Source organism: Phoca vitulina, unplaced genomic scaffold (assembly GCF_004348235.1).
Source record: "Phoca vitulina isolate PV1807 unplaced genomic scaffold, GSC_HSeal_1.0 scaffold8, whole genome shotgun sequence".
Classification (NCBI taxonomy): domain Eukaryota; kingdom Metazoa; phylum Chordata; class Mammalia; order Carnivora; family Phocidae; genus Phoca; species Phoca vitulina.
Window position 1 is genome coordinate 38,249,654 of NW_022589711.1, and position 24,440 is coordinate 38,274,093.

The following is a 24,440-nucleotide window of genomic DNA, read 5'->3' on the forward strand; positions in this document are numbered from 1 at the left end:
CTCAGCCTTCTGGCGGGGATTCTGCAACATATGGGCACAACTCCCAGAATCATGACTGCCACCTGCCTAGCTCCCAAGGGCTCACCCACTGCTGTGCCCTGTCTTACCAGATTGGACCTTGTGCCCAAGATCACTTAAACCATTCCTCAGCTCCATGATTTTCAGCTGGGCTTTGTCCTTGTCCTTTCTGGGACTAATACTATAGCCCATTTCCTTGGCTCCTGTTCCACTGGCCCAGTGTTTCTGTTATCGCAAATATTTCTCATGCAAAACCCACCCACACCTCAATCAAGTGGAGAAAACATCGAACTGGAGACCAGAATACCAAGGTTTCTAGCATTGTCTCAAACACTAACTACTCATTTTGACTTTTTCAGTCTCAGTTATCTGACCTATAAAATGAAAAATGTTGGAAGCTCCTTTTAGTTCTGGTCTTCTTTAACTCTATGAAAAGGCTTAAGATTTGGTTTAGAGATGTGAGGAAATTATAAAATGAGTACATATACAGTTGGTGAGAGATGTTTTCATTAGGATGATTCAAAGGTTAATATTATACAATCTGATTTGTTGGTTTTTTTAAACATTTTTGTTTGTTTTTATTTTTTATTTGAGAGAGAGTGAGAGTGAGAGAGATCACAGAGAGAGAGGGAGAGGGAGAGGGAGAGGCAGACTCCCCGCTGAGCAGAGAGCCCAATGTGAGGCTTGATCCCTGGACCCAGAGATCATGACCCGAGCCGAAGGCAGACGCTTAACCAACTGAGCCATCCAGGCACCCCTGATTTGGTTTTATTTAGTATTATATTCATGATCTAGAAAAGGAAGTAAGCAGAACTCTAGTAAAATTAGCAAATTATATTAAATTTTGAGTTATATATCAGCACTGGTAAAAACAAAATAATATAAATGAACCTAAAGAGGTTAGAAAGATGAGTAGAAAAAATGAGATTTTTGTCTACTAAAATGCCAATGACCAGGGGTGCCTGGGTGGCTCGGTCGGTTAAGCCTCAGACTCTTGGTTTCAGCTGAGGTCCTGATCTCCAGGTCCTGGGATCGAGCCCCATGTCAGGCTTCATGCTCAGTGGGGAGTCTGCTTGGGATTCTTTCTTTCTCCCTCTGCTCCTCAACCTGCCCTCTCTCTCTCTCTCTCTCTCTCTCAAATAAATAAATAAAATCTTTAAAAAATGCCAATGATCAGGAGAGAGGTGAGGGGAGAAAAATTGTTCAAAACTGATGCTGTGCAGGTGGGAAAGGCAGCAGAAACATTGTCAAATTATCCAGAGACAAGTTCAGTACAATTTTTGAATTAAGAAAACAATGGAGGGCGCCTGGGTGGCTCAGTTGGTTAAGCGACTGCCTTCGGCTCAGGTCATGATCTTGGAGTCCCTGGATCGAGTCCCACATCGGGCTCCCTGCTCGGCAAGGAGTCCACTTCTCCCTCTGACCCTAACCCCTCTCATGTGCTCTCTCTCATTCTCTCTCTCTCAAATAAATAAAATCTTAAGAAAAAAAAAAACAACAATGGAGTAATGTAAGGTAAAAGCCAATACATATTGGGAAACAGGACAGCGATCAGACAGTCACATCTGATCTTATCCCCCAAGGCAGACAAGAGTTGGTTTTCAACCCTATTCTCCCTTACTTTTCTTCCACTGTGAAGGCTAAAAAAAAGTAAAATGGTTACTTTTCCAATCTCCCTGATGTCCAGGTATGGTCATTCACCTTAGATCCATCCAATACAATGTAGGGCAAAATCTGCCTGAAGGATTCTGCAAAGGTGTTACTTTGTTATAAAAGGGGCAGATATTGGTGCTGTTTCCTCCCTTTTCCTGTCTGGAAAGTATCCATAATACCAGGAGCTATAGCAGCCATTTTACTGTCAGAGGCAGCATACATGGGATTGAAAACAAACAAATGAACAAAATAGTTCAAGATATAAGAACAAAGAAAGTACAAAGAAAATCAAAGAACCTGGGTCCCTAATGATTCCATCCATGAGATGAATGAATGCAATCACCTACCATCATATTTCTTGTTATAAAATACGGAAATGACATTTTAAAGTCATCTTTAATTGGGTTTAGTTAATTACTTTGAGCTCTAAAATAGCTCTTTTGTCCCTGGTTTTGTATCAGTACACACACACACACACACACACACACACACACACACATATACACTCCAAAAGCTTTTACCCAACAGTGGTGGCTTTTATGTAAATGGCAGAGTTTTATCTATAGTACCATTTCTGGAACAGGAGAGTTGAACTTGGAAAAATTTTAGGTCTGTTGAGAAAAGAAAGTTATCCCACAAGCTAAGGAGTTTAATATTGGTACATTTATCTAGAGTTGAATATTGAAATTTTGGTTTGAGAACATAAATGAAAAAGTACCAATCCCAAACAGCCAGCATCTATTCACCAAGAATAAATCATGCTAGTTTCCACATATCTTTCTTTGATCGAGTATAAAATATTAAGTAAGGAAAAGTTATCCACTCAGTGAAAATATACTGAGTTACCTAAGATATGCTGGGCTTGTGCTAAGAACCGGAGACGCAAAGATAAATAGAATTCAATTTCTTCCTTTAAGAAATTTGTTAGTTTCTTAACTTCCATGTAACAATGAAGATAGCCAGGTAAGTAGACACTATCATAATGGACGGTAAGTGCTTGACAGGAGCCAGCACGAGAAAGAATAGTAACACAAGAAACGGTGGCATGGGGATGTCTTCATGATTCACGGAAGAGAGATTATTTTAGCTGTTATTTGGAAGAATGAGAATTTCATCACTAAACATGGGGGAAATTTTTCTGTGAATCAAAGTCAGTATGTGTAAGGGCACAGAGATAATTAAGGCATAAACCTCTTTGGAAAATGCAGTGAATTTGGTGTTCAGGGGATGTCGCTGGAGAGGTGGATAGGCAGACTGCCTGGTGGTGAGGCATTTGGACTTTCTCCTGCTGTTAACTGGGAGTTAAGCGGGGTATTACGTAAAGGAGGTCCATGATCTGGTATGGTTGTTTTAGAACAATGACTCTGGCTGTGGATAGAGAATAGATTAAAGAAGTGAGAGATTACAGGCAAGGCAGTAATTAGAAATCTATCACAAACAAATCAGACAAGAAATGAGAACCTGAAGAATTGATACCTCGAGGGTTTCCTGACCTACTGACTGACTTGTGAGGAGGAAGAGAGCACACTGTTGGCCTGGGCAAGTGAGTGAGCGGCAGTCCTATAAACCAGAATAGAGATTCCAGGAGGAGGTGCATATTTTGGTGAGAGGACGCGGGAGGAAGATAAGATGTTCATTTTGGGAGAGTGAATCATGCATATGGAGATCTGTGTTTGAAGCAGAATTCCAACAAGGTCTGGGCTGAAAATACAGAATTGGGAGTCACACAGAAAGAGGTGGTGGTGGTGGAGGAAGCTGTGGGCAGTGCTGAGAAGGCCCAGGCAAGTGGTGACTGAGGAAGAGAGATCTGACAAGAAGAAAGAGGAGGCATCCAGAGCTGGAGGAGGAAAATTAGGAGAATGAGTGTCAGTGAAACAAAGATAAAAGGAAATTAAAGGAAAAAAAACCCACAAGGAGTGGTTAGTCTTGAAGCTGCAGAGAAGCCTTGTAAGGTAAGGAATGAAAAGGTGTGTGTGAGTGTGTGTGTGTGTGTGTGTGTGTGAGAGAGAGAGAGAGAGAGAGAGAGGGAAAGAGAGAGAGAGAGAGAGAGTGATGGCAACTATGGGCACCTAATTAGAGCCAATGGATTGGTGAACACAAAGGCAAATCACCAATCAATGAGAATGGAAGAGGTGAAGAGGTAAAGATGGTGGGCAGAATATGATGCAGGGTTAGAGTTGAAGGAGAACATTTCATTTATGAGGAAATGGAAGAAGCTAGCGTCTTTTAAAAGATGAGGCTTAGAGATTCAGTTGAGAGGAAGAGGGGGATGAGAAAAGAGAGCCAAGATCTTGAGGAATTTTGAGAAGATACTATTCCAGATATGCAGGGGAAACTTCCACCTACCTCCACTTTGCCAGGTTCAGATTAAGTCTGAAGGTGTCAAAGCAGCAAATGAGTGAAGTCTCACCTGAATGCATCCACTTTCCAAGTGGAACAAGGTCACAGGATCAGTCATGCTGAGAATAGAAGGGTGAGATGAAATAGTAAGCCCAAAAAAAGTGGAAAAAATGGAATTCTGCAATATTCCAAATGGGAAACAGAAGCAGAGAGAAACAAAGATTTTTCCGGCACTGTTTATATGCTATGTTCACATGCTAGGGGGGTGGAGGTAGAAGAAGAGGCAGATTGAATAGACAAAAGAGAGGAGGCATAACTGATGAATCCTGGAGAAAGTGCTCAGCTTTGCATAGGGGGTCGGTAATCTTTTCCTCTGACATGAGAAGAAAGAAAGTGAGGCTTCTGGACTTGAGTCATATACTTTGTAAATAATCTCTTGAGAATCTTACGAACAAGGTGGAGAAATTTGGACTGGATGCAAAGGCTATTAAGTAGACAAATATCTCATTGACTCAATGCTGATTAATGGTTTGATGCCTGTGTGGAAGGAGAATTCTATTTGCATGGCCAGGGATTCTGTCCTTGGCCCTGTCCTGTCAAGCAATTTTTTTTTTTTTAAATTCAGTGCCTTGGATGAGACACATAAGGCTTGCTCATCAAATATATGGATGATATGAAGCCAGAAGGGATAAAGATGACAGAAATATGGGATGACAGAATTAGGATCTAAAGAGTTATTGACAGGATGAAATAATTGGTTGAATCTAACAAAACAAAAATAAATAAAAATACATATGCAATATTTTACCCAGATGAAAAAATAAAACAAACATCAACAATGGCACTAGACAGTTTCAGAAAGGTGTAGGAGGTACTTAGTTTAGCAGGGTCACACATAAACAAATGTTTCAAAATATCAGTTGGAGTAAATAAGTGGTATGATATATGGCCATATGAGCTTTTGCAAACTAATTGTTGAATTTTCAGGAATTTTGCAAGCCAGTTGTTAAACACAGCCATTATTAAAAATTAAACTATGCAAATTTAAAATTAAGTAAATTATATTAAAAACAAAAGTAATAAATACTCAAAATGTTTCACTTCCTTTTTTGGTTTTGTTTTGTTTTGTTTTGTTTTTACTACTGTCTATACTCTGCAGATGATTTATTTCTATTGTTTCTATTTGGTGGAAATACTATATAATGCTGTTTTGCTGTGCATCTCTTCCCAGCTCTGAATTCAGTGATGCCACATTTGTAGTTTGAAATAGGACATGGTGAGAGTATTTACACCATGGAAATGGGCAAAAGCTACAAATCATGTCTTCCTCATCCCTAGCCCCTTGAGAGCCAGTTGTTAAACATTTACCAGCACACACATGAATAGGTTCACAATTTAATGGTATGGTGGTGGGACACACACACAGAGATCTTACAATTTGGTCATGTATTGATTGATATTGAACATCTAAAATTATGGCACTGATTTATTGCTTTCTCACTTCAAGTGTAATTATTAGGTAGGGATGCTACATTTTAAGGACTATTGATAAATTATAGTATAGTAAAAGGAGATAGGAGAGTAACCAGAATGAAAGGACTCAAAATCTTGTTAAATGAAAAATAGCTCAAGAGATGCTTAGTATGCAAGAGACAGGGAATATGGATGAGCTATATTTAAACACTTGCTGAAATAGTATGTGATTATCCTAAGTGGCCCCAAGGTTTACAAACAGGACTAACAGGTAGGAGACAAATATCAATTTCTATAGGAAAGAATAAGGACAACGAATAGGGACAACAAATACCCCAAGCGTTGTCAAAAGTGAATGAATGAAAATGAAGTGAAAAAAAAATGAAAAACTTTGGAAGTAACATTCTTTCCTTCAAGCACAGGATGTTTTAACATTTGGTAACATCAGATGAGGACCCGGGCCAGATGACCTTACAGGGATCATCCAACCTTCTGGAATCTTTGAAGTTCAGGAGCATTCAATACAAATGACTGAAGGCATGCAGGGTCCAGTTTCTGTGAAACTGATTACCTCAAGACTTGTTAAGATGGGCCCCATGTCCTCATTTTCCTTCAGACCATGAAACACATCCATTCAATGAAGGCCCCCAGAAGACAACAATATGCTAAAATGAGGGGAAAAGACTCCTCTAATACATCAGATATTAGAAATGAGGATGACAAAACCTTAATGAGAGACTCCCTCATCTTAAAAAAAGTAAATAAAACTTTAGTCATTAGTTAGTGTTTAGGACATAGACAAGATGACATTTTTGAGCTCCAGTTTCAGTAACTCAAACCTTTCAGTGCTTTACAGTCTAAATAAATGGATTAAAATATAAGTAAACTAATATGAATATAATATCACTTTCTAGTAGTAAACGTCTTTATGTGGGTCAAAGAGACTAGGGTGTGGACTGAAGTACAGGGCAATTGTAGATGGCCTGGGAGAATTATTACATGCTAATTTTGCCTGGAAAATTGAGGGAGGTATATTTCAAACAACAGAGAGTCTTAAAACTTGAATGGTGGAATTTTTTTGTTGAATTTTAGAGAAGTTTGGGGCTTTGAGATGAAGGAAAGAATAGAGACTTGGAAATAGAGAGCCAAATAATCAGCAGAGGAATTTTGGAGGATCTAACAGATACTGGAAGGGATTTAAAGGAATACCAGATGAAAATTGTTGGAAATAAATACCCCGGGGCATTAAGGACAGAGAATGGGGAAGTCTGTTCAAGAAAATTCTGTGGACAGAGTACAGTGGCAACTCTAAGTATGTTTTGAATGGCTTCACTATGAAGAATTTTAATGTAAAGGAGAGTAGACTTGGATTTCAGACAGAAAAGGGTCAAAGTTGTTTAAGCAAAAAAAGTTCAGTTCTAGACTTGACAGAATCACAGTGGACTGGAGAAAGGGAACAAGAAGAAAAATAAACCAAGGGATTGTATTGTAGGATGAGCTGCCCTGTTTGAATGAAGGTTGAAGTTAATAATGTTTAAGTGAACTCTATCAATGCTTCAAGTCAGGATGAGCAAATTAAATAATATGAAGCCATATATCTGAAATTTCTCTTACTGTCCAACTATACGTTGTGTAGTATACAATACCTCCCAACAGCTGTAGTCTATCAAAAATAGTAAAAGAGGTATCACAAGACATGGGAGAGGATAAAAGGTGATGAGTTTAGGGATATAGGCTTTGGAGGACACCTATCTGATTCCCCACAGAGTGGCAGTTAACATTTAATGGAACACAAATGGGGAGACTCATGTTCGGATCCCACCAAGAAGGCTGCATTTTGTCATTCCCCAAGCCACGTACACTCCAGAAGGAAGTTTAGAATGGGACAAATTCAGGATATGAGTGGAGCTGGTGAGAAACAGCCATTCTGTGTAGAACAAAAATCACAATTACAGATTAAAACGACTGGGAATCCTGAGAGTTAATGGTTGAAATTTAGTTCAAACAGCCTTCCTCCCTCTTTTTTTCCCCTTCTCGCCTCCTTTTTCCCCTTTCTTCTCTCCCTTTCTCCCACCCTCCTATTCTTTAACAACTGTTTATTGAAGACTTACTGGCTCTGTGTCAATACTAGAAACCAGAAGCAAATTTACAAAGAAGCTAATTCAGCTTAAGCTTTAGGACTCCCCACTCACATGGACCATGAGCCACAGGTTTGTACATTTGTATAAAATTTGAAATAGTAAGATATTTTAATAACAACCCATTCGACTTCTGTCTCTTTCCACTCAAACTTCCTCTCGGCAACACTTCCCCTCATGTCAGGTTGTGTTGAGTGGCTGTGGGCAGTTCCGGGAACTGGGTAAGATGTGGTTGTATTGGTGTTACATTTAAATTGGGTTTAGTGGGATATATTTATGTTCTTCTCAGGGCTTTTATGTACAGTTAAGTTATTGCTAGCCATTTATGGCTCCAAGGAATACAGTGAGCCAACTCACTGGGCATGGTAACCTGAAGTGCAGAACCAGAGGTTGAATTCAAATATAAACATCACTTGGCTTATGTTACGTAGCGCCTGAGTCATGTGGTAAAGATGAGAAACAAGATTTGAAATGTATGAACCAACAGCTAGTCTGTGGGAAATTTTTCCAATCATCAGCTGTATAAAATTTAATGTGAGAGAATCAGTTTTCACCAAAGCCTAACCAAAACTGAAGTTCTTTTCTGTTAGGAATAAATTTGATAATGACACATAATTAATAATTCATAATTTATAAATATACCATGCATATTTTTTCTTTCCAGAGCAATTACTTGGAATTTCTCAGAATTCCTGTGTTTTTGTATTACCACTTGTGCCCTTTACCAGAAACGCATCGGTATGTGAAGTCTCATGGTTTAAGCCCCCCCAACTATCAAGAATAAAAACAAATCCAATCAACTGTGTTAGAAGAAAGGCTAGATTATCTTTCCATTCTTCTTTAGAATATTATATTATAAAGTCATTGTTATACAAAGAGATGATGAGAGAACATGTAGCCAAAAATGTAGGAATTATAGAGATGTGTCAGGTAGTTATTTTAAAATGTTACATTTATTTTTCTGAATTTTGTGATATTTATGGTAAAAATCAATTATATATATATATATATATATATATATATATATATATATATATAACTTGTTGTGGTTTCTTATTCCAAATAAATATCCACTTTCATACTTGACTTGAATTCTTTTTCTTTTTCTTTTTCAAAGATTTTATTTATTTATTTGATAGAGACAGCGAGAGAGGGAACACAACCAGGGGGAGTGGTAGAGGGAGAAGCAGGCTTCCCGCTGAGCAGGGAGCCCGATGTGGGACTCAGTCCCAGGACCCTGGGATCATGACCTGAGCTGAAGGCAGACGCTTAACAACTGAGCCACCCAGGCGCCCTTGTATTCTTTTTCTTAAGGAAGTCTCCCCTAAATCCTAAAAGCTTTAGGTCCCATAAAACCCACCTATACCCCTGCTGAAGACACCAGAAACAAATTAAAAAAAAAAACAAAAAAAGAAAAACTAAGACATCCAGTCAGAGAAAGACAAACACCATATGATTTCACTCATATGTGGAGTTTAAGAAACAAAACAGATGAACATAGGGGAAGGGAAGGAAGAATAAAATAAGATAAAAACAGAGAGGGAGGCAAACCATGAGACTCTTGACTATAGGAAACAAACTGAGGGTCACTGGAGGGGAGGGGGGTGGGGGATGGGGTCACTGGGTGATGGACATTAAGGAGGGCACTTGATGTAATGAGCACTGGGTGTTATACGCAATTGATGAATCACTAAATTCTACCTCTGAGACTAAAAAAAAAAAAAGGTAAGTCACGGTGCTTGCCATTCAGGAATGTGCTTTACAGGGAGGAGACAGGCTGGCAAATAAGCTGTCACAAAACTTCAGGGGGAATAGAGAAGTATGGGAAATATTCTGTGGTTCTTTTCATGACCAAATCAAATGAAACTCTTATTTCAGCCCCTGATCCTGTGTTGGTGGTGGAGGTTTGTGTAACCTGATGGAATTTTTCACATCGGCTGCTATTAATAACTCCATAAGCCACTGAGTTAGATCTGTTCACTCAGGTAATCACAAACTTCCTCAGGAGCTGCATGGCTACTGAGTCTTAGCTTATGGGCCACGTGTCTTTCATCTCCTCCCGTGCCACCAGTACATGGTTCCCTCACTGAGATTCCTGTGTTCTGGGATATTGGCTACTCACAGATTCGGATGGCCTCCAGTGCGCTGGAAAGAGAAACTCTGAGGGGATTTGTGGCAAGTTTGGAAAGATGGCTAGAGACTTAGAGGGTCCTAAAAACCATCCAGGTCCTTGTCTGTCTGCAGGAAGCAGGATGAATTCTGGCAGTGAGGCCATACTGAAATACTATCAGCCTAATTAATGTGGTGACATCATTTCATAGAGACTCGCCTCTCCCTGGATCCCGATGTAGCCATGTCTGCCTGGAAACCTTTGGCAGGCTCACACAACTTCTGAGTCTTCTTTCTTACGATCTGATCCTGCGACACACTTGAAACTTTCAATGCTTTCTGAAAATGAATGCTTTCAGAACTGATTCATCACCTCCCTTACAGTACCAGCCCTTTTTCTGGACCTCTTCACATCTGGGTTTGGTATTTTCATTCTCCAGGCTGCCCAGGCCCAATCTCCAAACAACTTTCAGTTCTCCCATTTGTCTCTTCCCCAGGAGATTCTTCTGTGAGGTGAATGCGACAGAATAGGGAGAGTGCAGTATATGTGATACCTGGAACATACTAGGCACTCAGCAAGTGACAGTTCACTTTTTCTCCACCTTTCCTCCCTGAACTAAGCATTAGAACAATTCCACGATTCTCTCACCAGGTCCCAGTGTACCCTTCTCTCTATTCCATACTGTACAACATTACCACCACAGGTATTGTCTAAACTATTCCTATAACAAATCTTATGTCTAATCCGCTGCAGGAGGTTGACTTGTGTTCCTCAGAAAACTATCTAAATCCTAACCCCCACTTCTATGAATGTGACCTTACTTGGATAAAGGATCTTTGCAGATATAATTAATTTAAGGATCCTGAAATGAGATCATCCTGGATTTAGAGTGGACCCTAGATTCAATGACAGGTGTTCTTATAAAAAGAAGGAAAGACAGAGGGAGGGAAAGCCGTGTGGAGATGGAGGTAGAGATTGGAGTGATGCATCTTCAGACCAAGGAATGCCAAGGACTGCCCACAGCCACAAGAGGCTAGGTGAAAGGTATAGAATGAATTCTCCCCCAGAGGATCCAGAAGGAACTAATCCTGTCAACATTAAATTTGGACTTCCAGAAATGTGAAAGAATACATTTTTTTTAAAGATTTACTTACTTGAGAGAGAGACAGAGAGAAAGAGCACAAGTGGGGCGTAGGGACAGAAGGAGATGGAGCAGCAGGCCCCCCGCTGAGCAGGGAGCCCAACATGGGGCTCGATCCCAGGACCCTGAGATCATGACCTGAGCTGAAGGCAGATGCTTCACCGACTGAGCCACCCAGGTGCCCCTGAAAGAATAAATTTATGTTATGTTAAGCCCCCAAGTTTGTGGAAATTTGTATGGCAGCCCTAGGACACTAATACACCCCCTTTGCCTGACCCTTGAGGTTCTTCCCAGCCGGGTGTGGCCTGCGCTTCTAAGGTTCTCTCTTTACAACCCTCCTGTACAACTGCCCCTCTTCTCCATATTGACAATCTCTTGATCATGCAGTGATCAGTGGTACATTTTACCTTTTCCAACGTGACCCCTTTCCCTTCTCTAAAACCCATCGTGTCTTCTGTACTTGTCCAAATCCTAATCATGAAATGGAAGGTCTACCATAGTCCATGGCAATTTCTCTTATGTTCTAAATTCTTTTTTTTTTTTTTTAAATTTTTTTTATTGTTATGTTAATCCCCATACATTACATCACTAGTTTTAGATATAGTGTTCCATGATTCATTGTTTGTGCATAACACCCAGTGCTCCATGCAGAACGTGCCCTCTTTAATACCCATCACCAGGCTAACCCATCCCCCCACCCCCCTCCCCTCTAGAACCCTCAGTTTGTTTCTCAGAGTCCATCGTCTCTCATGGTTCTTCTCCCCCTCCGATTTCCCCCCCTTCATTCTTATGTTCTAAATTCTTGTAACACACATTTGACATTGAATCGTGTTTTGTCCAAATAGCATTTGTTTCGCTTTTCACATATGTGTGTATCTCCTTGAGGGCAGGATGTTTTTGTAACCAGAAAATTTTGAATAAGTAAGTGATGTCCAAAAGTGCTGATGGAGAATGCACATGTAATGGGCAGAATTGGGTCCTTCGAAAGACATTATGTTGAAGCCCTAACCAGTACCTCAGAATGGGACTGTATTTAGAGATAGGGTTTTTGAAGAGGTAATTGAGGTTAAATGAGGTCATATGAGTGGGCTCTAACCCAATATGACTGATGTCCTTTAAGAAGAAGATATTTGGACACACACAGACACCGGGAATTCAAGTGCATAGGACAACCATGTGAAGAGGCAGTAAGAGGGTGGCCATCTACAAATCCATGGACAGAAGCCTGGAATAGATACTTCCTGTAGAGCCCTCAGAGGAAACCAATCCTCTGGACTTCCAGTCTCCAGAACAGTGAGAAAATAAATGTCTATTGTTTAAGCCATGCAGCTTGTGGTATTTTGTTACGGCAGCCGTAGCACAAGAATACAACAGGTAAAAAGCTAAGATTGAAAGTCAAAAAAATAAGCTCCTGAAAGGGGGAGTAAAAAGATGAACATATTTCTACCTGCACTGCTGACACTCTTCTCTCAAGGGCCAGTCCTTTTCCTAAAATGACACACTCTCTGATGGAGCCCTTCGTAAAGCCCAGAGTCTTCCAGGTTTATTATGAAAACAATATCACTTTAGTATGAAGTTTAAAGAGATCTGAGAGTGGAACTGGCACCTGGCCTCCACCACTCTTCACCCTCTTCTAGAATGATGTTGCTGCCTAACCTACAGTTAGGAATTTACCTGACAGTCTCATGAGTTAACCTGCCAATTAAAATTATATAAGGTTTAACCATGGGGCTTAAGCCTAGGCATTTTCTGGGATTGGTTGTAAGAGGATAAAGATTAGTGGCTCCACTGAATAGTTGGCTGGTGGGGATCAGGGTAATACTGGTTTTTTATTTTATTTTATTTTATTTTATTTATTTTATTTATTTTAATTTGCCAAGATTAGATCAGTGTGCTTTTCCTCTTCTCATTCTTTTACCATCCTATAATCTCCATTGCTCAGGGGAAAAAAATGTATTGGAATTGAGTCCATAATATTTGAACTGAATTTGGAATTCTGAGCTCCCTTCTGGAAATTAATTTTAGGGGTTCATTGACTGAATGTAGTATGTCCAGAAGGAGGCATTCAGAATGGCGAGGACCCTAAATACTGAGGCACCTGAGGGTGATTGAAGTATGTGATGTTTGGTCAGAAGTATACAGAGGGCTTGCTGTTGGATGAGGGTATCAGCTTGTTCTCCATGGCTCTTGAGGTAAGGGCTGGATCTGTTAGGTGGACCTTGCAGAATGCTGGTGTCATTTCAACACAAAAACTTCCACTGTATTGTCTAATCCCCTAAGGACCAGAGGTAAAGAGGTGTAGCAGTCCATTGAATGCCATGTAGCTTAGTGGCTAAGAGGGTTTTGGAGTCCTAGCTTTACCTCTTATTAGCTGTGTGACCTAGGCTAGGTACTTAATTCACTTAGCTTTCGTATCCCGTATCCCTATCAGAATGGGATTAACGATCACACCTCCCTCATTTGGGTATTAGATGAATTAGTGCACGTCAACCGCTGGGGAAACTGGTGCCAAGAGGGTGGTTTAATGTATTAAGTCAAAGAGTTCATCCATGCCTATGCCTGGTTTTGAGCTCTAGGCTCTGCCTGACTTCATTATGTCATGTTGTTTCCAAGGTCCCTTCCAAAAAATAAAAGGGAAAAAGATATAATTGGGAGGGCAGAGGGGAGTGCATTGAAAAGGAAAGGAGATGGGCCCTTTCTATGGCCAACTAGGTTGCCATAGTTGACAAAATGATCTTATCAGTGAAGTTATGTGTCTCTTTAAACACCAAAAGAAGCAATTTCTTCTGCTTTGCCCCCAGTCCTCACCTCCTCGTTTTCCTTTCTTCTCCACTCTTCAACCCAGGGCAAGCCAGTAGGGCCATCATACCCACAACTGGAATGTCTCTAATGGAGCCCGTTCTTACCCATTCTTTGTCCTCTTCTACCACTTACATCCATAGAAGGTTGTTTTTGAAAGCTCACTCTGACTCACTATAACATTAAAAAAAATATTAAACTCAGAGTCTAACTCTGTTTCTTATCATAAAACATGAAAATTAAGAAGCCAACAAGGGAGTAAAAGAGCAGGTAAGGAAGGATTTGAAGCAGGTCACGCTCAGAAAAACCTCTGGGGATAATTTATAACCATCACCTCTTGGGTGTCTCTTTGAGATAGTCCATTCTGAGATGGATGTACCTTGAATTTTGTTAAAATGTATTAAGCACCTATTAAGCTCAGTGATCCTGATAATATGTATGATAATAAGCTGTCTGGTTGACACCCATTAACTAGGCTTGTGTCCAGGAGAGAATAGAAAGAATATAAGGTGTTTAATTGGGAATGCTTGTCACTAATGAACAAGAAATAGTTTGTTAAGTTCTTTGAGATATTCATTTAAAAATGCCATCAAAATTTCAGAAAAGTACAATCTCTGAGGTAAAGCTACTATGTAGTAAGAATGGCTCCATCCTAATGCTTTACATACATTATATTATTTGGTCCTCACAACTTGTTGGCATTGTAATCCATATTTGACAGATTAGAAAATTAGGTCAGAGAGGGTCAGTAACATTCTCAAGATCACACAGTACCATACATCTAAAAATTGTGTTAGATACACTTTTTCTTAAAGTCATATTTTCCTCTACTCAAATTATGAAAAAGCATAGAAGGAATTGAAGACATAGACATCATGATACATGTTTTCTTCTTACAACAATTACGTTTAGTTTTATTCTTCTTTTTAAAGATTTTATTTATTAATTTGAGAGCGAGAGAAAGCGAGAGACAGAGCACAAGCAGAGGGGGAGCAGCAGAGGGAGAGGGAGAAGCAGACTCCCCAGTGAACAGGGAGCCTGGCGACGTGGGGCTCGATCCCAGGATTCTGGGATCACGACCTGAGCCAAATCCAGACGCTAAACTGACCGAGCCACCCAGGGGCCCCGACTTTTACTCTTCTTGACCAAACTGTAAAATATCATTTGGGGCACCGTTAGTATTACAGACTTATTTTTCAAATGTGCTCTGCTTTTTAAATAAAATTAGAAGAAACCTCAATTTTCAAACAGGTGTGAGTGCATTAAGAACCACCATGTGATTTTAGATATGAATGCTAATTCCTAAACATTAGTTATCATTTCTTAACTTAAGTGCTTCGAATGTTTAAAATGCTACATATTCATGTGGATTTCTCAAGGATATTGGAGCATATATGAGATATGTTCTTTGTGCATATTTAAGCTTATATATATGTATTTTAGATTATATGAATACTGAGAACAGTATACATAGTGTATATTTACATACTATTTCATTTTTTTGAGAGAACTTAACCCTCACAATTATTAAATGTACATAAAATCTAAATAGCAAATATAACATATTGGTACAGGTCTGACTAAGCTGTTCTTTGCTCTTATGATATTGGAAAAGAGAAGAGTTAGTAAAGAAATACAAGCGTTCCTCAAGCCCCTCTTCCCTAAAACACATTCCATCCAATCTCCTGAACCGGCTGGAATATCCGTCTCTACCCCCACCCCACCATCTCAATGCAGTGGGAAAGTCGGTGGGTAATTGGGTCCAGATTGGAGATGTTTAAATATTCATGAGGCTGGCAGGGGACTGGGAGGGGGTGACTGTCTGGAATAGGGGTGGGGGCTGGGGAAATGATTAGTCATTGAAAGCTAGTGAACAATTCTGAGAAAGAGAAAGGGAAGAAAAAGACGGAGGGAAAGGGGGAGAAAAGAGGGGAAGAGAGGGAAGAGGAGAGAGGAGAGAGCCAGAGAGAGGAAGAGGGAGAGGGAGCGAGCGAGCATGTGCGATGAGCAGTAGCTGTGGACCTTACAGTTGCTGCTAACTGCCCTGGTGTGTGTGAGGGAGAGAGAGAGAGGGAGGGAGGGAGAGGGAGAGCGCGCTAGCGCGAGAGAGCGAGTGAGCAAGCGAGCAGAAAAGAGGTGGAGAGGGGGGGAATAAGAAAGAGAGAGGAGGAAGGAGAGAAGGCAGGAAGAAGGCAAGGGACGATACAACCATGCTGTGCTGTATGAGAAGAACCAAACAGGTAGAGCTAAAGATTTTTACTTCTTGCTGTTGTGAAATTACCAGACTACAATATTTCCCTGTAAAGGCAGAAAAAAAAATATTTTAACTGCTTCTGCTCTGGCCATGGTGCTCGCGTTTCCTTAGCATATGGTAACTGATGGTTGCATCCCAGCTTTTATTCCATTCTGTCTTTCATGCTCTGGTTTGGGAACGCTGCTACTAATTAGGATGAGGTTAGAAAAAAATATGCCTGTTTGGCTAGAAATAAGATTTGTGGGGTTCTTAGTGAATGCTCAGCGTTTTAGGTCTCTGGTTTTGCGGGTGTGGGTACAGGAAGGGGTGTGGGGAAAAGATGTGGACTCTACCTACAAGATGGGGAGGCAATCCTTTAAATTATTTGCAAAAAGCGGGGTCGAAGGAATCATATTCAGTAATGAGTGTTGCTTGTTCTGTCCTACGATTTTCTCACATGTGCTGCGGAAGAAGCCTTATTTCGTACATGCATGAGCTTCAAATGGGCGCAGGTATTAATGGAAAAACATGTGAAGGATTTATTTATTTATTTTTCAATGAATGAATGAAACTGTGATTTGGAAGATGTTTTTTTAAAAAGAGATTCTAAAGACAACTGGGGCTGGGGGAGAAATTGGCCGTGTGGAGGGGGAAAATCGCCTTCCCAAGATCGGTAGCCGATTGTGCACCAGCTGGTCGGAGGAGAAGGTGGACCACGCCCCTAGGAGCTTTGGGCTCCGATGGGATGGGAAAGACGAGCCGAGTATTACCTGTTGGAAATCAGGTCTTTTCCCTTCTCCCTACCCTTGCATCTTTCCGGGGATTGTCAGTGACTGGAGAGGGGCTAACATTTTGGATACTAAGCATGGTGACTCATTTTCATCAGAACAGGGACACATACAAGCTTAGCGAGAATCCGCGTCCCTCCGTCCCTCCCCCACTACCCAGGTTTCTCTTCTATTTCAAATTGCTCACTTATTTCTTGAAAGACATTTTAGAAACTTGATTGGGCTGAGGGTGGGGAGGAATGACGAGTTCAGTATTCTGCAGCAACAGACAGTGCCCTGGCATTCTCCAAATGAAGCTTTCAAACATTTATTGGAACATGTTTGAGTGATTTTGGCGAAGGTTAAAGAGAAAAATGGGTGTGAGATGTGGGTGAGTATGTGTGTGTGTGTGTGCGCGCGCGCGCGTGTGTGTGCATACTCGTGGGGGGGGCAGGTCTTGGTCAAAAAAGCCCTTTGCAGATTGATTGCCTTAGGGGTGGGGTGCAAGAGATAGGATTTGGGCATTATTCCTGTGCAGGTATTGGATATTGGGCAATTTGTAATACACTCGCTGAATCCGAAGTGGGTGGAGGGGAGCAGAGAAGAAACAGCCTGCCAGCTTTGCACATTTAGCCATCGCCCTGGAAGGGGCGGGGGTGGGGGGGTGGGGGGGATGAGGATGAAGAAGGAGAGGGAGGGGAAGGGAAACAGAAGCAGAATATAGATCAGTGGGTGCAGAGGGGTGGAGAGGCATGGGAAAAAATAAGTTAAATAAATAAATAAATAGATAAATAAATAAATAAATTTTTCGAAGTAGCAGACACCCCGGGGTTTTGTGTGTGGCTTGTGTAGGGGTGTTTGAAAAAGAGCATGAGGGTCTTACACGTACCACTTCCCTAAACTGCTATATGGTTCCAGAGATTGCTGCTTCCATTGGCTCATTTTTCAAACCAGGACATTTCCTTTTCTTGTCTCCCTTCATTCTAATACATAAATGCAATGGATACAGGTGGCTGGGTTAAGCACACTGTCAAGGAAACGTTCTGAGGTTACCCCACTGGTGAGCTGAGGAAATAAAATTTAGGAAGGCGGAGCCCTAAGGAAGCCAATGCTATTCATTAAAAAAGGTTTCATTTTGGATAGAAAAATATGCCGGTTTACAACTTTTTGCTACCCCATGTAGACACATACAGGTATACACACACCCCCTCCGACAAAAGAAACCAAGCATAATTTTAGAAAGGGAATTGAAGCTAAAAGAATTCCCTTCCCAAAAAGGGGGACAGCTGCCTTCGCTTGGGTTCTATCTCACTAACAGCCCCAAGTATTCACTGTGATGTGCAAAGTGATAAAGCTGAAATTGTGTTTGGGGAGTTGTAGAAATTCGCATGTAAATGTCTAGAGCCTCCGCATGCTTCATGTACAACAGTCAGGCATGTACTCTGCACAGATTCCACATGCCCGCATGTGTTTTAGCATAAATCATATTCAAGAGAGAACATGAAAGGTATAGAAATGGTCATATTTGCCCATGCATTTTATACATGCGTACCTCTGTGTGAAGTGGCCATGTGCCCTGTTGAGTACTGTTGTGTATCATTCACGTAAGTCAGTATTTAGGATACCATTAAATCAGACAGAAGGAATGGTGTATTCAGGGCGTGGGCTCCACACTATACTGACTGGCATTTAGATAGCGTGAGTACTTAAGTCTCACACAGGTTTCCTGCTTGTGGGTGAAATGATCCTCTATCATTCAGGGCAGAACCCGATTGTGTTTATCCCTCTGCCATCTATTCATCATCCTAGTCCTTAACAGGGAATAAAACAAGGGCAAAAACCTGCAAAGGTCTAAACTCTGCCACACCCATGAAATCCAGCAGAAACGTGGGAGGGGGCTGGAGGGACTGCACTTCCTTCCTCTTCCACTTGAGCCGCATAAAGAAGCAATCTTGGATTTCTGAGTTGTAATACATGGCCAGTGGGTGAGAAGAAAGCGTAAATGATCTTTATTAGCCATTAGTTATCACTATGGATTATTATAGCAGGAAGAAGAGCATGAGAGTCGGGTGGCAATGAGAACATGATAAAGGAGTGGGCAAAGGAGGAATAAAAGAATCCCTGAGATTTTATTGGTTTCTGATTTTCAAATATCTTGGGGCTAACTTTAAATAGCTTAATTACCATGCGTATTGCAGATGATGAAAAACTTGCAAGATGTGATCTGTGTCCACAAAGCCAGAAAACTGAGGTGCTTCCTTTGTTTAAAAATAAGGATTTTAAATTGTAATCGAAGTGTAAAGAATACCAGTGCAAGCCAGTGGCCCCTCCGTCCCCCACCTCTCAACCCCACCAATATCTGCTTTTTTCCTCGTAAAACAAATAATTCTTATCTGAGGGAGTGTGATCTGTGGTTTGGAATTCCAGCCTCACTGCGCCTTTCCCTTGCGGTGTTGGAAAGGTGTGGAAGGATGCCGCCTTGCTGCTTGGTGCAGACCATTCCTCCTAGTGATAAATTGGATTCCTCCTAAATCTCCCTGAGCCACACCCAGTGTCACCCAGGGACTAAGTGAATTAATTAAATGGAGGCATTCTACTTAATATAATTGAAACTGTGTTTTTTTTTTTTTTAATGGTGATTTCTATCACACATTTCCGAATTTAAACAGAAGAGGAAATTATTTAAGGGCTTTTTTTTTTTTCTGCCAAATTATCTGGACTTGCAGAGAACCTTAGAAAATTCACAGTAAATCTAGAAATGAGTTCATATCTGGTGACTGTAATTCCTTCTAAGCCATGCCAAGGTGCATACACAATGAGCCCAGCTTCCTCATGCTGTCAATCTACAACTCAAGTCCCCCCACCCCCCCTAGGCTGAGGCAATGGGGATAAGAAAATGTAGGGTTAATTTTCTCTCTTGCTGAGTTGGCAAAACTACAGAAACCTCCTTTCATGTTTTATGCGAAAGGGCAAAGCTCCCGCTCACTGAGAGGGAGAGTAGCTTGGGTCTCCTTTGCCTCCCTCATGGCGAAATTGTCAGTGCAGTGCGTGGGGCTGATTAATCCACATACTTCAGTTTTACCTGACCCCATAAAGAAGGGGGGGGTGTCTTTTAGTCAACAGGAGTGCATATATATTAACCAAATATTCCCCTTGTTCTCATTGATAGAGTAAGACAAGTCTAAAATCTTCCTCTATTTCAAAGGATGAACATACGCAGGTCATCTCAAGAGAAGATACAGCATTTAATTATTCACTTCCCTATTAGCTATCAGAGAGGCATTCAGGCAACCAAGCATGTCTGTTATCAATCAAGAAAGTGATTGTGGGCAATTCTCCCTTCTGAGTTTCTGAAGTGTGGTCGGATTGCCTCTGCACCATTGTACTGAAGTCTGCTTAACATTCTCTGAGGTGTTGGGAAGAGCACTGTGCTGAGAGTCCTCAGTTTATGCCACTTACTCATTCTGTGATCTTGAATGAATCACATAATACCAGGCTTCAGTTACCTCCTGTAAGATGAAGACTAAAAAAATAAAACCAAACAAACAAAAACCCCACCTTGCTGACCCTAAAGGGCTTTTGTAGAGATTAAACAAAATTCATGTGAAGACAAAATCAATACAAATGTAAGAAAATTTTCTCTCCAAGTTGTGCGATGGGAGTCTTGGCTTGGGATTGCCTGTTTGTCAGGATTGTGGTGTGCCTACTGTCAGTGAGCAATTCCTTCTGGTCAGGGGTGATTCCTTCTCTTTAGCACTCCTCATTCACTATTCCATTTACTTTAATAAAGCTTCTGTTCTCATATTCTAAAAAAGACACCACCTCCAGTGACTCTTTGGTTTCCATCTTATTTGATATCTCTTTGGCATTTTGTATTGTTGTCCTTTCCTCTTCCTGAAATTCCTCACTTGGCTCCCATGAGAGCTGCCTTAGCTCTCCTCCCTCTCAGTCTTCCTTGTTGACTTTCTCACTCTCTTCCCCTCAAATATCAATTATCTTTTCGTTAATGATCTTGATCCACTTCTCTTCTCATTTGACACACTAATTCTAGGTGGTCTCATCCATTTTGGAAGTTTTAACTGCCAGGGTGATTTCCCAATCTGTAGACTAGATATCTTTCCTCGGTGCCTGATCCGTGGATATCACTAGGTCTAGGTATTTCAGAGACACCCGCACTCATTATGTACAAAACCAGACTCAGTGTCTTCTGTGTGGTACCACTTAGTCTTCCTCCAAATTCCATCCCTTATGCTATAACACCATCTATCCAGCTTCCAAGCTCTAGGAACCTGGGTGTAATCTGAAGGCAGTCCTTGCTTTCAATCCTCACATCCAGATACTAAATTTTTTGATTATAGGTAAAAAGCTTTTGAATCCGTCCTCTGCTTTTCAACTCCATCACAAATAACCTGGTTCTGATTTTTGTTACCTCTCATCTAGACCAAGGCAATAAGCTTCTTGCTTGGACTTCCCATCTCCATCTTGCTCTTCAATTCTCCTTGCATAGAATACCACACTTATCTTTACCTAATGCAAATCTGGTCATATTATTTTCCTTGTTAAAATCCACCAGTGGTTCCCTGTTAACTGTAAGCTAAAATACAAAGTTCTTGGCATGGATGACATGATCTAGTCTTGCCTACCTTTCCAGTCCCATCCTCAAATACCTGCTCCTCCAACCTGATGATACCACATCTATATTTCAGGCCCTGGTGCTCTTGCTCATACTGTATACTTTGTCCACATGACACTTCTGTCTCTGCCTGGAAAATTCCCATTTCCTCTGTCAGAGTTAGCTCTTTGAAGCCATTCTTGACCTCCCTAAGTTAAGTTCCACTTTCTTTGTGACCATTCTATATTTTGTAGCATCACTATTAAATCACTTGTTGCACTATATAGCTTTTTTTTTTTTCATAAACCAGTGTCTCTACTGTGAGCTGCTTGGGTGGAATCTTAATTCTTTCCCTAGTTCCAGGCCTATCACAATGTTGGACACGTAGAGTAACTGGCTTTATCTGTGGATAATATGTTTCCTAAATAAATATAAAACCAGGTTTACAAACTTTCCATAAATTGTGGCATGGCTAAATGGATGGAACCACTAGCAGATTTTTGCTTAATCTATTGGCATCAAATTTTGAGATGAAGCTAATCATCATTGATTCTAATTATTGATGTATAAATATGACAATCATCAGTTTTTAATGAAAGCAGACACAAAATGAGCCCATTTATATTGTGGTTCTCCAAACTACGTAACTGGTGCTATCTGGAAACATCCTTTCAGTGTCTTCCCACAGCCACCCAGCAAACTAGTCCACCCTCTGAGGTTAGCAGAGTGCCAGGTTAGACACATGGTTACCAGTCTCGGATCTTCTATTGCCCTTCCTTTAAGATCCCACAGTGCTTACACATGGTGCTTTGCCCACAACTGTTCCAAATAGAATTTGACTCAGTTTCTCGCTACTTAGTTGATTTACCTCATTGACACACAAACTTCCAAAAATATATGTAGTGTTGGCCTGTGCCCTGGGGTCTGTGCTCAAGAATCAATTTTACCTTTACTTGGGTTTCTTTCCTTCCCACTGAAGTATCCAATTACTATTCCACAAAGGGAAATCTCTCATGGAGGTAAAAGGAGGTTGAATGGTAAGTAGCCCCTCAAATGTCTGTTACATGAATGAGAATCAGATCAACTTTATCTTTCTTACATTTCAATGGACTGAAGGGATTTGGCTTCTGAAGTAGGCCTATTGTGGTTAATATAGGGCAAATTGCAACCACAGCTCTCCATGAAAATGCTCTTTGCCAGACTCTACATAGTTTATTTTCTCTGACTGAATTGGCATAGCCTTGAGAAGAACAGTAAGACAAAATGATTTATAGGTGAAGTTTGTCTTCAACTGCTAAAGCTGGGTAATGTTTTCTAATCTCCACACCTTTATTCCATATCTTGCTCATTGCTCTCAATCTCTTTCAATCTCTTTCTTTGAGTTTTTCTTTTTTTTCCCTCCTCAGGTCCAGGGGGAGGTTTCTGATTATGTAATACCGGCCTATGCTAGTGTTTGATGCATGAGGCTATGAAAAGAGAACTTAAAAAAAAAAAAAAAGAGTGTTCCTTCCAACTTTCCAAAGAGGTGTTTTAGACAAAATAGATATTTTAAGCTATGTCTAGCACATAGTAGCTTCTCAATAAAAAATATTCATCGAAGGAATAAAAGTAGGAAGGGAAAAGGGGCACCTGGGTGGTTCAGTTGGTTGAGCTTCCGACCTTGTTTTCAGCTCAGGTCATGATCTCAGGGTCCTGAGATTGAGCCCTGGGTAGGGCTCATTCATCAAGGAGTTTGCTTCTTTCTTTCTCCCTCTGCCCCTGCACCTGCTCGCTTGTGCTCTCTCTCTTTCTCTCTCTCCCTAAAATAAAAATTAAATAAAATCTTAAAAAAAAATAGGAAGGGAGAGATGGATAATGGGCCATTAGGGGAGGTGTTTTGGAGCAGACTATTCCTGTGAACTTATTCAGAGCTGGCTTTGTGTAAATGCATACTCAATTCCATTGGTCCTCCTCACAAAGTGGTTGTGGTCAAAGTTACAATTCCCTCTCCTGTCTGCTGAGATCAGAGTGCCACACTTGCAGAGAGTTCAGGTTATAGTATGGGAGTGTGACCCTCCAGATTCCCTATCCTTAATTATTTACAGATCTTATTCTTTTAGATATTCTTTGTTTAATGTCCTGTTTCATGTCTTTGTAGTGAAATAAACCCTTCCCCTGAGTTCTAGACCTGGCTCTGCCAATTGCTTGTCCTGTGACCTTGGGTAAGTAACTTAATCTTTCTGAGCCTCAGTTTATCCATCGATATAGTGGGCACATAAAAAGAACACTCCAAATCCTGACTTGCCTTTTCTACTAGGTTGGTGTGAGGCTCAAATAAAGTGATAAAAATAAAAGTGTTTTGCAAACAATGTGTTTTCAAGTGTAAGATATTATTAACTGAGGAATATCACATACTGAAACCCAAAGTGTTCATGGTTCTATGCAAAGAAGTACCCTTGCTTTCTGTATAAAATCCATTCCCACCTCTCCTTATTCTCTACAGAGTAAATAGGAACCATGCTAATGGATGGGAGCATAGTATATCTTTATCATTTCCTTCAAAAACTTTAGTGACAGAATTTAAATAAGCCAATGTTCAAATTGTCATGCAACCCCAGGGTCAGTTCAAATGCATTTAGAAATCTCCACTATTTTTTCTTTGATCTTTTTCTGTTTTAGTCTTTCCTTCATATTTAGATTTCTTCTCTTCTCCATTTGTTAAACTGGCTGCTTCTCCCCCATCCCCATCCCCATCCCCACCCCCACCTCACTTCTAAACCGGGTTCTCGGCACTCAGATTACCAGGCATGCTGTGCTCACATCCATCACATGAGGGCCCAGTCAGGCAGAAGAATAGGCGTGTGGGGCTGGTTGGGAGTGACTGACTATTGTGATGAAACCTGATTGGGGGAAGCACAGTTCAAAGATTATCACCTGAGCACCATTTTCATACAACTTCAAGGTTCCCCGATGCATCAGGAGTTAACCTTGATCAGAAGAAGTGATATGCAATCCTGAACCTTTTCCAACCCAACTCTTTTTTTTTTTTTTAAAGATTTTATTTATTTATTTGACAGAGAGAGACACAGCGAGAGAGGGAACACAAGCAGGGGGAGTGGGAGAGGGAGAAGCAGGCTCCCCACGGAGCAGGGAGCCCGATGCGGGGCTTGATCCCAG

The 24,440-nt window shown here is 40.8% G+C and overlaps 1 protein-coding gene across 1 annotated transcript in view; it reads left to right on the plus strand.

Moving 5' to 3' along the window:
* Window positions 1-15,629: 15,629 nt before the first annotated feature.
* Window positions 15,630-24,440, plus strand: part of GAP43 (growth associated protein 43) — a 99,014-nt gene continuing 90,203 nt past the window's right edge. Inside the window, exon 1 of the mRNA XM_032406600.1 lies at window positions 15,630-15,912. Coding sequence (XP_032262491.1) covers window positions 15,883-15,912 — 30 coding nt within the window. The 5' untranslated portion in view covers window positions 15,630-15,882. The remainder of the gene's footprint in view (window positions 15,913-24,440) is intronic.